The following is an 18,248-nucleotide window of genomic DNA, read 5'->3' on the forward strand; positions in this document are numbered from 1 at the left end:
TTCATCTTTGATTTTTGGTTGAGAAGGAGGCGTGAATCCAATATATATATTATTAATTTGTAGACAAACTGGAATTAAAGACAGACTAAGTCAGTGGCAAAGATGGAACTACCAAGCAGAAGATACAGCGTTGGCCACCAAACATAATTCAATATCAATAAATATAATTAATTTTGAAATCAACCAGAGCTTGAAACCCTAGTCCTACAATATGTATTGTCTATTTAAGCAATAAGGCCTGAGGGGGTGTGGTATATAGCCAATATCCAAGGCTAAGGGCTGTTCTTAAGCACGACGCAACGCGGAGTGCTTGGATACAGCCCTTAGCCATGGTATATTGGCCATATACCACAAACCCCCGAGGTGCCTTATTGCTATTATAAACTGGTTACCAACATAATTAGAGCAGTAAAAATACATGTTTTGTCATACTCGTGGTATACGGTCTGATATACCATGGCTGTCAGTCAATCAGCATTCAGGGCTCGAACGACCCAGTTTATAATTGTTGTTAAATCCTGTGTTGAATTGAAACAATAGCTGTTGATGACTTTGCAAATTCATGATACAGTGCATTCAGAAAGTATTCAGACCCCTTGACTTTTTCCACATTTTGTTAATTCCTTCGACCTAATGGCTTGGTTTTTGCTCTGACATGCACTGTGAACTGTGGGACCTTATATAGACAGGTGTGTGCCTTTCCAAATCATGTTCAATCAATTACATTTACCACAGGTGGATTCCAATCAAGTTGTAGAAACATCTCAAGGATGATCAATGGAAACAGGATGCACCTGAGATACATTTCGGGTCTCATAGCAAATAGTCTGAATACTTATGTAAATAAGGTATTTCTGTATTTTATTTTTTATTAATTTGCAAACATTTCTAAACACATGTTTTCACTTTGTCATTATGGGGTATTGTGTGTGTCAATTTTAGAATAAGGCTGTAACGTAACAAAATGTGGAAAAAGTCGGAATACTTTCCAAATGCACTGTATATGAGTGATAAAGTATGGTCACATTTCATTTGCTCTGTTAAAACTACCCATTGGAATGACTTCGATAGCAAAAGTGAATCTATTTCGTTTTTAAGTGGAGCTCTTACAACAATCATTCTCATGATAGCACATTAGTAATAATTGGGCTCCCGAGTGGCGGAGCGGTCTAATGTGCTAGCGGCGCACAATTGGCCCAGCGTCGTCCGGGTTAGGGGAGGGTTTTGCCGGGGTAGGCCGTCATTGTAAATAAGAATTTGTTCTTAACTGACTTGCCTAGTTATATAAAAATAAAATACATAGTAATAGTAAGTGACACATATCATAGCTAAGCAGGGCTTGGTTAAAACCCTAGATGGGAGACCAAAGGGTAGCTGTTGATAGATCAAGTCTCCAGTTGGAGGTGCTGCCCAGCCTATAGTTTTTTTTTCTGATACTGGATATAACGTTGAAGATCTGACGTTGTTTTAAAGGTACAAATTCAAAGGTTTGTCTATGTTGAAATTTGGTCACCATGATGACATAATCCTGTGGTTGAAATTTCACCCTCAAAACAACAGTTTACGTTGATTACTTTTTTCAAATCCAATGTATTTTCCACATAGATTCAACATTACAATATGTTGACAAATGATGTTGAAACAACATTGATTCAACCAGTTTGTGCTCAGTTGGTAGTGACGCATTGCTTCTATCAAACCAATAAAGTATTTTGAATAGGTGCAGTTCCAAAGAGACATTGAGTTTTAAAAAATACCTCTGACTTGCAACAAGCTAGAATGCATAAGATACAAAACAAATGCTGCATAGGCTACCATAACAGAGACACGGACAAAACAAGGAAAAAAGCGAAATACAAGGAAATGCCTCTACATTTACATTTTAGTCATTTAGCAGACGCTCTTATCCAGAGCGACTTACAGTTAGTGAATAAATATCTTTTTATACTGGCCCCCCGTGGGAATCGAACCCACAACCCTGGCGTTGCAAACGCCATGCTCTATCAACTGAGCTACATCCCTGCCGGCCATTCCCTCCCCTACCCTGGACGACGCTGGGCCAATTGTGCGCCTACTAAGGCAATAAAATCCGAGCGCTGAATGCAATTGACTCCGACCGTTCCCATTCAAACTAGAAATCCAAATGTGAAGTTCGCCTGACTTCCAATAGTCAAGTGAACGAGAAAGGATTTTGGAAGGCTGGCCACACAAGACCAGGCAGGCCTGAATGTGTATTGCAGCTTTTATGTAGAGGCCTTATGCTTCACATACCTGTCCTCTGAGGGGTGCCCCCTGCAGTGTTGGATGCAAACACCAGCCCAGCATCGTAGAAAACCCCCATACTGTCCTTTCCACTCCCTGCAGTGCAGCCTGTGTCATGTTTCTCTATTATGTCCCAGATCTAAGGATGGATTCATGTACATACCCATGCCATGTACACACACACACACACACACACACACACACACACACACACACACACACACACACACACATTTTACTATCCTTGTATGGACAAAACAATTGATTCCCATTCAAAATCCTATTTTCCCTAATCACTAACCCAACCCTAACCCTAACCTTAACGCTAAACCTAAACCTCTAACCCTAATTCTAACCCTAACCCCTAAGCCTAAAATAACCTTTTCCGTGTGGGGACCTGCGAAATGTCCCCACTTTCCTATTTTACTATCCTTGTGAGGACTTCTGGTCCGCACAAGGATAGTAAAACCAAAAACACACATACACACAAATCAGCTAAGTCCCAAAACATTCGCAAGTGTTGGTGGGCAAGGAGGGTGCTATCTTCTGTTTTGTCCAAATGTATTTAAGTCTAAGAGGACATAGTACGAACGGAAATGTTGCATCTATCAAAAACCCATTTAGCATATTGTTTTTATTTGAAAGATTCTCCAAGCTGAATTTCATCATACATTAATTTGATTTATCAAGCCAACCAGTTTCCCAAGTACAATTTTGTTAAATACAGTGCATTTGGAAAGTTTTCAGACCCCTTCCCTTTTTCCACATTTTGTTACGTTACAGGTTTGCACACACTGCAGCAGGGATTTTGGCCCACTCCTCCATACAGACCTTCTCCAGATCCTTCAGGTTTCGGGGCTGTCGCTGGGCAATACGGACTGTCAGCTCCCTCCAAATATTTTCTATTGGGTTCAGGTCTGGAGACTGGCTAGGCCACTCCAGGACCTTGAGATGCTTCTTATGGAGCCACTCCTTAGTTGCCCTGGCTGTGTGTTTCAGGTCGTTGTCATGCTGGAAGACCCAGCCACGACCCATCTTCAATGCTCTTACTGAGGGAAGGAGGTTGTTGGCCAAGATCTCATGATACATGGCCCCATCCATCCTCCCCTCAATACGGTGCAGTCGTCCTGTCCCCTTTGCAGAAAAGCATCCCCAAAGAATGATGTTTCCACCTCCATGCTTCATGGTTGGGATGGTGTTCTTGGGGTTGTACTCATCCTTCTTCTTCATCCAAACACGGCGAGTGGAGTTTAGACCAAAAAGCTCTATATTTGTCTCATCAGACCACATGACCTTCTCCCATTCCTCCTCTGGATCATCAAGATGGTCATTGGCAAACTTCAGATGGGCCTGGACATGCGCTGGCTTGAGCAGGGGGACCTTGCGTGCGCTGCAGGATTTTAATCCATGACGGCGTAGTGTGTTACTAATGGTTTTCTTTGAGACTGTGGTCCCAGCTCTCTTCAGGTCATTGACCAGGTCCTGCCGTGTAGTTCTGGGCTGATCCCTCACCTTCCTCATGATCATTGATGCCCCACAAGGTGAGATCTTGCATGGAGCCCCAGACCGAGGGTGATTGACCGTCATCTTTAACTTCTTCCATTTTCTAATAATTGCGCCAACAGTTGTTGCCTTCTCACCAAGCTGCTTGCCTATTGTCCTGGAGCTCATCCCAGCCTTTTGCAGGTCTACAATTGTATCCCTGATGTCCTTACACAGCTCTCTGGTCTTGGCCATTGTGGAGAGGTTGGAGTCTGTTTGATTGAGTGTGTGGACAGGTGTCTTTTATACAGGTAACGAGTTCAAACAGGTGCAGTTAATACAGGTAATGAGTGGAGAACAGGAGGGCTTCTTAAAGAAAAACGAACAGGTCTGTGAGAGCCGGAATTCTTACTGATTGGTAGGTGATCAAATACTTATGTCATGCAATAAAATGCAAATTCATTACTTAAAAATCATACAATGTGATTTTCTGGATTTTCTCTCACAGTTGAAGTGTACCTATGATAAAAATTACAGACCTCTACATGCTTTGTAAGTAGGAAAACCTGCAAAATCGGTAGTGTATCAAATACTTGTTCTCCCCACTGTATATATAAAAAAAAACATACATCACTATTCAGACCCTTTGCTATAATACTTGAAATGGAGCTCAGGTGCATCCTGTTTCCATTTATCATCCTTGAGATGTTGAGATATCCACCTGTGGTAAATTCACTTGATTGAACATGATTTGGAAAGGCACACACCTGTCTATATAAGGTTCCACAGGATCGAGGGAAAGATGAACGGAGCAAACTACAGAGAGATCCTTGATGTAAACCTGCTCCAGAGCGCTCAGGACTTCAGACTGGGGCGAAGGTTCACCTTCCAACAGGACAACGACCCTACGCACACAGCCAAGACAATGCAGGAGTGGCTTCGGGACAAGTCTCTGAAAGTCCTTGAGTGGCCCAGCCAGAGCCCGGACTTGAACCCGATCGAAGGAGAGACCTGAAAATAGCTGTGCAGCGACGCTCCCCATCCAACCTGACAGAGCTTGAGAGGATCTGCAGAGAAGAATGGGAGAAACTCCCCAAATACAGGTGTGCCAAGCTTGCAGTGTCATACCTAACAATACTTGAGCCTGTAATCGCTGCCAAAGATGCTTCAACAAAGTACTGAGTAAAGGGTCTGAATACTTATTTAAATGTGATATTTCAGTTTTTTTATATATATGTAAATATGCCCTAAATTCTAAAAACCTGTTTTTGCTTTGTCATTATGGGGTATTGTGTGTAGATTGATGAGGGAAAAAAACTATTTAATCCATGTTAGAATAACGCTGTATCGTAGAAAAATGTGGAAAAAGTCAAGGGGTCTGAATACTTTCTGAATGCACTGTACCCACATGGGAATTCTTTTTTTAAATGCATTTTAAAAAGCACGTCACTTTTTTTATACCCACATGAAATACATTCCGTGGGGTCTGAAATAATTGACACCATTGATAAAGATCAGCAATAATGACTGTATAAAATAATAAATCAACTAATGTATACTAAACATTTGACTATTTTATTTATAAGAATCTTTAGGGGTGTCAATACTTTTGACCCCTACCTTATTTTTATTAGTTGTTAAACAAAATCTCTTTCTCTGAGCAATTGTATTAGTATAAAATAATATAATTTCCCAATTTTTTGGGACACGCAATATACAGTGGGGGAAAAAAGTATTTAGTCAGACACCAATTGTGCAAGTTCTCCCACTTAAAAAGATGAGAGAGGCCTGTAATTTTTATCATAGGTACACGTCAACTATGACAGACAAAATGAGATTGGGATTTTTTATGAATTTATTTGCAAATTATGGTGGAAAATAAGTATTTGGTCAATAACAAAAGTTTCTCAATACTTTGTTATATACCCTTTGTTGGCAATGACACAGGTCAAACGTTTTCTGTAAGTCTTCACAAGGTTTTCACACACTGTTGCTGGTATTTTGGCCCATTCCTCCATGCAGATCTCCTCTAGAGCAGTGATGTTTTGGGGCTGTCGCTGGGCAACACAGACTTTCAACTCCCTCCAAAGATTTTCTATGGGGTTGAGATCTGGAGACTGGCTAGGCCACTCCAGGACCTTGAAATGCTTCTTACGAAGCCACTCCTTCGTTGCCCGGGCGGTGTGTTTGGGATCATTGTCATGCTGAAAGACCCAGCCACGTTTCATCTTCAATGACCTTGCTGATGGAAGGAGGTTTTCACTCAAAATCTCACGATACATGGCCCCATTCATTCTTTCCTTTACACGGATCAGTCGTCCTGGTCCCTTTGCAGAAAAACAGCCCCAAAGCATGATGTTTCCACCCCCATGCTTCACAGTAGGTATGGTGTTCTTTGGATGCAACTCAGCATTCTTTGTCCTCCAAACACGACGAGTTGAGTTTTTACCAAAAAGTTATATTTTGGTTTCATCTGACCATATGACATTCTCCCAATCCTCTTCTGGATCATCCAAATGCACTCTAGCAAACTTCAGACGGGCCTGGACATGTACTGGCTTAAGCAGGGGGACACGTCTGGCACTGCAGGATTTGAGTCCCTGGCGGCGTAGTGTGTTACTGATGGTAGGCTTTGTTACTTTGGTCCCAGCTCTCTGCAGGTCATTCACTAGGTCCCCCCGTGTGGTTCTGGGATTTTTGCTCACCGTTCTTGTGATCATTTTGACCCCACGAGGTGAGATCTTGCGTGGAGCCCCAGATCGAGGGAGATTATCAGTGGTCTTGTATGTCTTCCATTTCTAATAATTTCTCCCACAGTTGATTTCTTCAAACCAAGCTGCTTACCTATTGCAGATTCAGTCTTCCCAGCCTGGTGCAGGTCTACAATTTTGTTTCTGGTGTCCTTTGACAGCTCTTTGGTCTTGGCCATAGTGGAGTTTGGAGTGTGACTGTTTGAGGTTGTGGACAGGTGTCTTTTATACTGATAACAAGTTCAAACAGGTGCCATTAATACAGGTAACGAGTGGAGGACAGAGGAGCCTCTTAAAGAAGAAGTTACAGGTCTATGAGAGCCAGAAATCTTGCTTGTTTGTAGGTGACCAAATACTTATTTTCCACCATAATTTGAAAATAAATTCATAAAAAATCCTACAATGTGATTTTCTGGAGAAAAAAATTCTCAATTTGTCTGTCATAGTTGACGTGTACCTATGATGAAAATTACAGGCCTCTCTCATCTTTTTAAGTGGGAGAACTTGCACAATTGGTGGTTGACTAAATACTTTTTTCCCCCACTGTAGCTCAGTATTTCTTTTATACAGTCATTATTACACATCTTTTTCACGCGTGTCAATAATGTCGGACTCACTGTAGGTATGGACTAACATCAATAAAAAAACAATTATGCACAATTTAGATGATAATATTAATTAGGTGGCAGAAGTAGGGAATGTTTAGTCTACAGATCTTCACCTTAGTCTGAGTAAGTCGGCTTTTGTCATTCAGGATGTAGACCCCCTTATCCACGGCCACAAGTCCCACCATGGCCTCTGGATCACCAATGATAGACAGGGTGACTATTTCCCCAGGTGCATAACTAGCACTGGGTCTGACAGCCTCCACATTTAGCTGTGGGACACAGACGGAGGTAATGTTTGAGAAGTCTTGAATGCAATACCTCACATAGAAATACTAACACAGTAAGGCAACAGTTTTAAGAGGGGGAGACAGGCAAATGGGTATAACAGTAGAAAGGGTGGACACGGGAATTGAACCCCGATCTCCAGTGGAGAGTGGACGATGTGACTAGAGCAGAGTGTTACCACTAGACGATGGGCTCTGCACAGTAAGGCAACATTCTTACCGATCCCATGCACGTGTCCTTGACGTCGACCCATACAGAGTCAGACACAACCTCTGTCTGGCCCACGTGGTAATACGCCACGACACGGAAGGAGGGGATCATATCCTTGTTCACCGTCAGTGTCTCTGACATCAGATTATTTCCCTTCTTCCACTCTAACTTTTTGGAGTAAATGAGCTGTCCTTTGCTCAAGATCTGTGAACACAGAGACCGGTAATTGTCAGTATTCATCCCTACGGGGACGACAAACTGGCTCTAACTGGAAAAGAGTGCCAGCCAGTGATTGGTGGAGTCAGAGAGTTCCAGGTTTAAGTAAGGATCAAGACCCAGGGTTATTGTTCCTTGCTCAAAGCGGCACCTCTGCACTTTTAAGTTTTTCAACAAAAAAAAATATATATATATACAGTGGGGAGAACAAGTTTTTGATACACTGCCGATTTTGCAGGTTTTCCTACTTACAAAGCATGTAGAGGTCTGTAATTTTTATCATAGGTACACTTCAACTGTGAGAGACAGAATCTAAAACCAAAATCCAGAAAATCACATTGTATGATTTTTAAGTAATGAATTTGCATTTTATTGCATGACATAAGTATTTGATACATCAGAAAAGCAGATCTTAATATTTTGTACAGAAACCTTTGTTTGCAATTACAGAGATCATATGTTTCCTGTAGGTCTTGACCAGGTTTGCACACACTGCAGCAGGGATTTTGGCCCACTCCTCCATACAGACCTTCTCCAGATCCTTCAGGTTTCGGGGCTGTCGCTGGGCAATACGGACTTTCAGCTCCCTCCAAAGATTTTCTATTGGGTTCAGGTCTGGAGACTGGATAGGCCACTCCAGGACCTTGTGATGCTTCTTACAAAGCCACTCCTTAGTTTCCCTGGCTGTGTGTTTCGGGTCGTTGTCATGCTGGAAGACCCAGCCACGACCCATCTTCAATGCTCTTAATGAGGGAAGGAGGTTTTTGGCCAAGATCTCGCGATATATGGCCCCATCCATCCTCCCCTCAATACGGTGCAGTCGTCCTGTCCCCTTTGCAGAAAAGTATCCCCAAAGAATGATGTTTCCACCTCCATGCTTCACGGTTGGGATGGTGTTCTTGGGGTTGTACTCATCCTTCTTCTTCCTCCAAACACGGCGAAAGGAGTTTAGACCAAAAAGCTAAATTTTTATCTCATCAGACCACATTACCTTCTCCCATTCCTCCTCTGGATCATCCAGATGGTCATTGGCAAACTTCAGACGGGCCTGGACATGCGCTGGCTTGAGCAGGGGGACCTTGCGTGTGCTGCAGGATTTTAATCCATGATGGCGTAGTGTGTTACTAATGGTTTTCTTTGAGACTGTGGTCCCAGCTCTCTTCAGGTCATTGACCAGGTCCTGCCGTGTAGTTCTGGGCTGATCCCTCACCTTCCTCATGATCATTGATGCCCCACGAGGTGAGATCTTGCATGGAGCCCCAGACCGAGGGTGATTGACCGTCATCTTGAACTTCTTCCATTTTCTAATAATTGCGCCAATAGTTGTTGCCTTCTCACCAAGCTGCTTGCCTATTGTCCTGTAGCCCATCCCAGCCTTGTGCAGGTCTACAATTTTATCCCTGATGTCCTTACACAGCTCTCTGGTCTTGGCCATTGTGGATAGGTTGGAGTCTGTTTGATTGAGTGTGTGGACAGGTGTCTTTTATACAGGTAACGAGTTCAAACAGGTGCAGTTAATACAGGTAATGAGTGGAGAACAGGAGGGCTTCTTAAAGAAAAACTAACAGGTCTGTGAGAGCCGGAATTCTTACTGGTTGGTAGGTGATCAAATACTTATGTCATGCAATAAAATGCAAATTGATTACTTAAAAATCATACAATGTGATTTTCTGGATTTTTGTTTTAGATTCCGTCTCTCACAGTTGAAGTGTACCTATGATAAAAATTACAGACATGTACATGCTTTGTAAGTAGGAAAACCTGCAAAATCGGCAGTGTATCAAATACTTGTTCTCCCCACTGTATATATTTTTTTACATACCACACTCGAGTAAAATACATACACACCATGCATAATTTTTGCCCTGTAATGTTGCCAACCAATGCACCCCAGCTAGGTCAAATGCACAAGTCTAAGTGATTAAAGTTGACTGGTACACACCAGGTAGGTTATCTCATGTTTGTCATTTTGGATCATATGTCTGTTGCCGAGGCTTAGGTCTACTTTGAGTTTATCTTCGATTTTGACCTCTGCAGAATGGATGTTTATGTGAATGTAGTTTTTTGAGTTGTCTTTTGTTTGATAGGGCTTGGCAGTCATGTTCTGTTCATCCTGCCTGTCATCTCCAAGTCCATTGACGTTGGTTTTCACCTGTGTTGAAATGGAGCAACAAAATGAATGACTACAAGGCTTCAACACTGTTCTTGACACAATTAAAAACCAAGTTTTGGTTTTGAACTTGCCTTGATTGACAGCTCAGCAGTGCCCGCCTCCGTGTTAATGGTCATTCTGGCAATACCATTGTCATTGGTCTTCTCCTGCTCTTTTTTGTCGTTGTGTAAAATCTCCACATCGATATCTTTGGCTGGAGAATCATCTGGATTGGTCACATACACCTAATGGTACAAATGGAAAGAGGTACAATTAGACCAATAGGTGGGAAAGACAGTGCAATCCCAATATACCATCCTACCCCTTGACCACAGTTAGCTGGTTGGTTTCCATGTTTAAAAGAACTGGGCAACACTTTGGATTAGCATAGTAATTGAGTTAATGTAGAATGTAGAACACTGTGATTGAATGTTCTTAAACGTACCGAGACATCATACGGCATTCCTGGTTTGAAGTACAGTGGGGTCTTCTTGAAGTGAATTTTATACGGTGACTTGACTATGCGGATTCCACTTTTCTCTGCTTTTACCATCTCACTACCTGAGGGATAAAACCAACACCTTCCCTGTTTGAGACTGAACACAAACACACACTTCATAAGATGCAAAAGTATGCGCGTACCACAAACAGACACTACTTACCTGTGTCTGTTAACACATTGACTGATATGTATAGGGATTTCTGCAATAGTTTATTGATGTCTGGAAAAGTTGCTTTAATGTGCTGCATCTTCAGTACCGCGTTGCCAACTCCTTCCATAAGCTGCATTCATAAGAAACAAAGCAAAGATGTCCGTCTGTCAGACTTCTTGTGTTATTCTAGCTATAAAGCTCATGAAATATAGACTACCCATGGTGAATGTTTGTGAATACCTGTATGTGTACCGAATCATACAAATAAACTCCCTCCCATATTACATGCACAAACCTCCACTCTCTGGAGAGAGCTAGGAAAACTCGTCCTGTCATCTCCTTGGATCACCCCGAACACCACAATACCTGATCCTCTCACAGGCTCCCCAAACAGGTACCTTCAGACCCAAACCATACAGCAATATCAACACAGAGAATTGAAGGGGAGGGGGAAATATAGAGGAGTACTGTAAATGAGATGACATGTTACAGTGGGGAAAAAAAGTATTTAGTCAGCCACCAATTGTGCAAGTTCTCCCACTTAAAAAGATGAGAGAGGCCTGTAATTTTCATCATAGGTACACGTCAACTATGACAGACAAAATGAGAAAAGAAAATCCAGAAAATCACATTGTAGGATTTTTAATGAATTTATTTGCAAATTATGGTGGAAAATAAGTATTTGGTCAATAACAAAAGTTTCTCAATACTTTGTTATATACCCTTTGTTGGCAATGACACAGGTCAAACATTTTCTGTAAGTCTTCACAAGGTTTTCACACACTGTTGCTGGTATTTTGGCCCATTCCTCCATGCAGATCTCCTCTAAAGCAGTGATGTTTTGGGGCTGTCGCTGGGCAACACGGACTTTCAACTCCCTCCAAAGATGTTCTATGGGGTTGAGATCTGGAGACTGGCTAGGCCACTCCAGGACCTTGAAATGCTTCTTACGAAGCCACTCCTTCGTTGCCCGGGCGGTGTGTTTGGGATCATTGTCATGCTGAAAGACCCAGCCACGTTTCATCTTCAATGCCCTTGCTGATGGAAGGAGGTTTTCACTCAAAATCTCACGATACATGGCCCCATTCATTCTTTCCTTTACACGGATCAGTCGTCCTGGTCCCTTTGCAGAAAAACAGCCCCAAAGCATGATGTTTCCATCCCCATGCTTCACAGTAGGTATGGGGTTCTTTGGATGCAACTCAGCATTCTTTGTCCTCCAAACACGACGAGTTGAGTTTTTACCAAAAAGTTCTATTTTGGTTTCATCTGACCATATGACATTCTCCCAATCCTCTTCTGGATCATCCAAATGCACTCTAGCAAACTTTAGACGGGCCTGGACATGTACTGGCTTAAGCAGGGGGACACGTCTGGCACTGCAGGATTTGAGTCCCTGGCAGCGTAGTGTGTTACTGATGGTAGGCTTTGTTACTTTGGTCCCAGCTCTCTGCAGGTCATTCACTAGGTCCCCCCGTGTGGTTCTGGGATTTTTGCTCACCGTTCTTGTGATCATTTTGACCCCACGGGGTGAGATCTTGGGTGGAGCCCCAGATCGAGGGAGATTATCAGTGGTCTTGTATGACTTCCATTTCCTAATAATTGCTCCCACAGTTGATTTCTTCAAACCAAGCTGCTTACCTATTGCAGATTCAGTCTTCCCAGCCTGGTGCAGGTCTACAATTTTGTTTCTGGTGTCCTTTGACAGCTCTTTGGTCTTGGCCATAGTGGAGTTTGGAGTGTGACTGTTTGAGGTTGTGGACAGGTGTCTTTTATACTGATAACAAGTTCAAACAGGTGCTATTAATACAGGTAACGAGTGGAGGACAGAGGAGCCTCTTAAAGAAGAAGTTACAGGTCTGTGAGAGCCAGAAATCTTGCTTGTTTGTAGGTGACCAAATACTTATTTTCCACCATAATTTGCAAATCAATTCATTAAAAATCCTACAATGTGATTTTCTGGATTTTTTCCCCCTCAATTTGTCTGTCATAGTTGACGTGTACCTATGATGAAAATTACAGGCCTCTCTCATCTTTTTAAGTGGGAGAACTTGCACTATTGGTGGCTGACTAAATACTTTCCCCCCCCCACTGTAAGTAGCAATTCTACCACTAGTTACCATGGAAATAACAACTATAAATATATTTTGATATTCTACAATGGCTCCAACCTGGCATCAATGTCGACCGTTAGCTCATCATCGTCAACGTAGAAGAAGGACTTGCTCACTTTCAATTTGACTTCAAAGCTGGGTAGAACTAGATAGGAAGTTAGTTATGAATTAATATACTGAACATAAATATAGACGCAACATGTAAAGTGTTGGTTTCATGTTTCTTGAGCTGAAATAAAAGATCCTCAACATTTTCCAAAGGCACAAAAAGCTTATTTCTCTCAAATGTTGTGCACAAATTTAGTGAGCATTTCTCCTTTGCCAAGATAATACATCCACCTGACAGGTGTGGCATATCAAGAACCTTGTGCTGGGGACAATAAAAAGTAACTCTAAAATGTGCAGTTTTGTCACACAACAAAATGCCACAGATGTCTCAAGTTTTGAGGGTGCGTTGCACTGCAGGAATGTACACCAGAGCTGTTGCCAGAGAATGTAATGTTAATTTCTCTACGTCATTTTAGAGAATTTGGCAGTACGCCCAACCGGCCTCACAACCGCAGACCACATGTAACCACACCAGCCCAGGACCTCCACATACGGCTTCTTCACCTGCGGGATCGTCTGAGACCAGCCACCCAGACAGCTGATGAAACTGTGGGTTTGCTGAAGAATTTCTGCAAAACTGTCAGAAACCGTCTCAGGGAAAATCATCTGCATGCTTGTCGTCCTCACCAGGGTCCTGAACTGACTGCAGTTCGGCGTCATAACCGACTTCAGTGGGCAAATGCTCCCCTTCGATGGCCACTGGCATGCTGGAGAAGTGTGCTCTTCACGGATTAATCCCCGTTTCAACTGTACCGGGTAGATGACAGACCGCATGTATTGCGTCGTGTGGGCGAGCGGTTTTATAGATGGCAATTTGAATGCACAGAGATACGGTGACAAGATCCTGAGGTCCATTGTCGTGCCATTCATCCGCTGCCATCGGCCCCATGTTGCAAGGATCTGTACACAATTCCTGGAAACTGAAAATGTCCCAGTTCTTCCATGGCCTGCATACTCACTACACATGTCACCCGTTGAGCATATTTGGGATGCTCCAGATCGATGTGTATGACAGCATGTTCTAGTTCCCGCCAATATCCAGCAACTTCGCACAGCCATTGAAGAGGAGTGGGACAACACTCCACGGGCCACAATCAACAGCCTGATCAACTCTATGCAAAGGAGATGTGTCGCGCTGCAAATGTTGGTCACACCAGATACTAACTGGTTTTCTCATCCATGCCCCTACCTTTTTTTAAGGTTGGTCACATATGCATATCTGCATTCCCAGTCATGTGAAATCCATAGATGAGGGCCTAATGAATTTATTTCAATCGACTGATTTCCTTATATGAATTGTAACTAAGTAAAATATTTTAAATTGTTGCATGTTGCATTTATATATTTTTTCAGTTTATGTAGTTTATATAATCCCTATTTATTCAGTACAAACACTGTACAAACACTCCAAGTCCTAGACTAGTGAAGCCTGCTCTTAAAGGGCAATTCCACCACTTTTCATCTCATTGAAAATGGCGCATTTCTATGTTTTATAGAAAAAATATATAAACTAAAATGTTCTACCCAATGACATTGTCAGAGATTAAAACATTAAACAAAGAGTAATTTTCAAACATTATGAGATTTGCATTGACGTGGGGAGAAAGAAAATACCCTCCCTCTGGCTAGAAACTCATTGCAGGTTTTGAAAATCACTGTTTTTCTTACTTTTAATCATACCCTGTGATGTCACAGAGAAGCATTTTATTGGACCTTTCTTCTTATCTTTTTAACCACAGATCATAGAAACGTGCCGTTTTCACATATCTAGACTGGTACAGTATGGTTCTGGAGATAATGAATATGAGGTTGAAAAGTGGCGGAATTGTCCTTTAATAAAAGTCCACCCAAACCAATACCCTTCTTACCATATTCTTTCACCTCGAAATCTGCCGTGAAGTTCTTATGTGGGGTATTCTTGAACTTGGCCACCACTTTCCAGTTTCCAAAGCTATATAAAGAGAGAATGAGAGCAGAAGAGTTCACAGGCAAAAGTTTTCCTGATAAGTGTGTTAGGATGATTGAATAACAAAAACAAACCTGGTGATTTCTGGGACAGCGAAGACTCCAGATTTCATCCCATTATCTGGTTTGTAATCTTGCTGCAGTAAGGTGATTCCATCAGGGTTCTATAAATAAATAATATACATGAAATGTGAAAGACTAACATGGATGGATCACAGATAATGAATCTGTTACTACTCAGGACTGACAGTAGTAAACATGAGTGATGTCAGAAAATACCTATTTTGTCAACTGGCCATATGCATCAACCACTACTAAGGAAGCATTGTCAATGCAGTTTCATTTTTTATGAGGACTACTTACCATAATTTCCACGTTGATGCTATCTGTTACAGGCTCTAGACCGGCGTTTAAGGCGAAGACTCTGTATTTAACTGAAACATATATTACTGAATTAATACACTAATAATGTAGTTTAAGATGTTAGGTTTATATAGAGTAACACCCTTTTATCTGTGGATTAAGTAGAGAAACACGATTTTGACTCTGGGTCAAAATTCTACAAAGATCTGGCAAAAAAAAGAACCATATGTATTTCAGGTAAAATAGCACCCCAATGTTCATCTCCCAGCTAGCTAGCTAAATGTCCATGAATGTTTCATGTGAGTTTCGACCTGACCCCAAATGAATCAAATTGATTCACATGGGCAGACTGGCCGTCTGGCATTTCCGGCCGGTCTAACTAGTTGTTTTTGCGCTAAATGATCATTATTTGGCTAATATTGGGGGCCCCAAGAAGAAAACATGACCGTGTGGGGGCCTCAAGTAAAAAAAATGGTCCGGGGTGTTAGAAATACCAGGGCCGATTTCTGGTCCCAGTCCGCCCCTGAGCAGAGGTGGTTGCTGAGCGATGCTAATTCGAAGGCTTTAGGTCAGTGGGCTAAACCATACCTTCACTTTCTGGCGTGTAAATGGTTTTGTCCGTCTGTACAAATATGTAGCCGGTTTGAAAGGAGACTAGGACTACTTTTTCAAGCATGATGCCTGGGAACACGGCTTGCAGGTACACATACTGGTTCAATGTGTAGTCCTCATCAAAGAAGCCACGTCCCTCCAGGATCTGACAAGTTTGAGAAAACACAAGTGATGAGGATTTTTTGTGCAAAGTACACAACCACTGGTAAAATAGTGAAATTAATATCTTATATAAAGTGATCTCAGATACAGTGCCTTCAGAGAGTATGTATACCCCTTGACTTATTCCACATTTTGTAATACAGCCTGAATTCAAAATTGATCAACAACAAACAAATTATCACCCATCTACACACAGTACCCCATAATGACAAAGTGAAAACATGTGTAAATGTTTTGGAAATTAAATGCAGAAATATCTCATTTACACAAGTATTCACACTCATGAGTCAATACTTTGTAGAAGCACCTTTGGCAATGATTACAGCTGTGAGTCTTTCTGGGTAAGTCTCCAGATTTCTACACCTGGATTGTGCAACATTTGCCCATTATTCTTTTCAAAAGTCTTCAAGCTCTGTCATTGCTAGACAACTATTTTCAGGTCTTACCATAGATTTTCAAGTAGATTTAAGTCAAAACTGAAACTCGGCCACTCAGGAACATTCACTGTCTTAGGTCCGTTAGGATCACCACTTTATTTTAAGAATGTGAAATGTCAGAATAATAGTAGAGAGAATGAATTATTTCAGCTTTTATTTCTTTCATCACATTCCCAGTGGGTCAGAAGATTACACACACTCAATTAGTATTTGGTAGCATTGCCTTTAAATTGTTTAACTTGGGTCAAACGTTTCAAGTAGCCTTTCACAAGCTTCCCACAATAAGTTGGGTGAATTTTGGCCCATTCCTCCTGACAGAGCTGGTGTAACTGAGTTAGGTTTGTAGGCCTCCTTGCTCGCACACGCTTTTTCAGTTCTGCCCACAAATGTTCTATAGGATTGAGGTCAGGGCTTTGTGATGGCCAATCCAATACCTTGACTTTGTTGTCCTTAAGCCATTTTGGCACAACTTTGGAAGTATGCTTGGGGTCATTGTCCTTTTGGAACACCCATTTGCGACCAAGCTTTAACTTCCTGACTGATGTCTTGAGACGTTGCTTCAATATATCCACATAGTTTTCCTTCCTCATGATGCCATCTATTTTGTGAAGTGCACCAGTCCCTCCTGCAGCAAAGCACCCCCACAGCATGATGCTGCCACCCCCGTGCTTCATGGTTGGGATGGTGCTCTTCGGCTTGCAAGCAACCCCCTTTTTCCTCCAAACATAACGATGGTCATTGTGGCCAAACAGTTCTATTTTTGTTTCATCAGACCAGACATTTCTCCAAAAAGTACGATCTTTGTCCCCATGTACATTTGCAAACCTTAGTCTGCCTTTTTTATGGCGGTTTTGGAGCAGTGGCTTCTTCCTTGCTGAGCGGCCTTTCAGGTTATGTCGATCTAGGACTCGTTTTACTGTGGATATAGATACTTTTGTACCTGTTTCCTCCAGCATCTTCACAAGGTCCTTTGCTGTTGTTCTGGGATTGATTTGCACATATCACACCAAAGTACGTTCATCACTAGGAGACAGAACACGTCTCCTTCCTGAGTTGGTATGACGGCTGCGTGGTCCCATGGTGTTTATACTTGCATGCTATTGTTTGTACAGATGAATGTGGTACCTTCAGACGTTTGGAAATTGCTCCCAAGGACGAACCAGACTTGTGGAGGTCTACAATTCTTTTTCTGAGGTCTTGGCTGATTTCTTTTGATTTTCCCATGATGTCAAGCAAAGAGGCACTGAGTTTGAAGGTAAGCCTTGAAAAATATCCACAGGTACACCTCCAATTGACTCAAATGATGTCAATTAGCCTATCAGAAGCTTCTAAAGCCATGACATCATTTTCTGGAATTTTCCAAGCTGTTTAAAGGCACAGGCAACTTAGTGTATGTAAACTTCTGACCCACTGGAATTGTGATACAGTGAATTATAAGTGAAATAATCTGTCTGTAAACAATTGTTTGAAAAATTACTTGTGTCATGCACAAAGTAGATGTCCTAACCGACTTGCCAAAACTATAGTTTGTTAACAAGTAATTTGTGGAGTGGTTGAAAAACGAGTTTTAATGACTCCAACCTAAGTGTATGTAAACTTCCGACTTCATCTGTACCATCCAAAGTGTAAGTTGTAACTTCACCATGCTCAAAGATATATTCAATGTCTGTTTTTTTTTATTCTCACCTATCTACCAATAGGTGTCCTTCTTTGCGAGGCACTGGAAAACCTCATTGGTCTTTGTGGTTGAATCTGAGTTTGAAATTCACTGCTTGACTGAGGGACCTTAAAGATAATTGTATGTGTGGGGTACAGAGATGAGGTGGTCCTCTGTAGCTCAGCTGGTAGAGCACGGCGCTTGTAACGCCA

At 41.9% G+C, this 18,248-nt stretch overlaps 1 protein-coding gene across 1 annotated transcript in view; it reads right to left on the reverse strand.

Annotated features, from left to right (window-relative positions):
- LOC311131119 (complement C3-like) overlaps window positions 1-18,248 on the reverse strand; it is a 47,090-nt gene that overhangs the window by 25,561 nt on the left and 3,281 nt on the right. Inside the window, exons 3-15 of the mRNA XM_084163934.1 lie at window positions 15,757-15,925; window positions 15,169-15,239; window positions 14,881-14,969; window positions 14,709-14,791; window positions 12,790-12,877; window positions 10,914-11,016; window positions 10,628-10,748; window positions 10,411-10,526; window positions 10,058-10,210; window positions 9,756-9,965; window positions 7,607-7,801; window positions 7,216-7,371; window positions 2,272-2,401 (exon numbers count right to left, since the gene is read on the reverse strand). Coding sequence (XP_084020060.1) covers window positions 2,272-2,401; window positions 7,216-7,371; window positions 7,607-7,801; window positions 9,756-9,965; window positions 10,058-10,210; window positions 10,411-10,526; window positions 10,628-10,748; window positions 10,914-11,016; window positions 12,790-12,877; window positions 14,709-14,791; window positions 14,881-14,969; window positions 15,169-15,239; window positions 15,757-15,925 — 1,684 coding nt within the window. The remainder of the gene's footprint in view (window positions 1-2,271; window positions 2,402-7,215; window positions 7,372-7,606; window positions 7,802-9,755; window positions 9,966-10,057; window positions 10,211-10,410; window positions 10,527-10,627; window positions 10,749-10,913; window positions 11,017-12,789; window positions 12,878-14,708; window positions 14,792-14,880; window positions 14,970-15,168; window positions 15,240-15,756; window positions 15,926-18,248) is intronic.

The sequence above is a fragment of the Coregonus lavaretus genome, assembly GCF_964263955.1.
Source record: "Coregonus lavaretus genome assembly, chromosome: 6".
Taxonomy (NCBI): Eukaryota; Metazoa; Chordata; class Actinopteri; order Salmoniformes; family Salmonidae; genus Coregonus; species Coregonus lavaretus.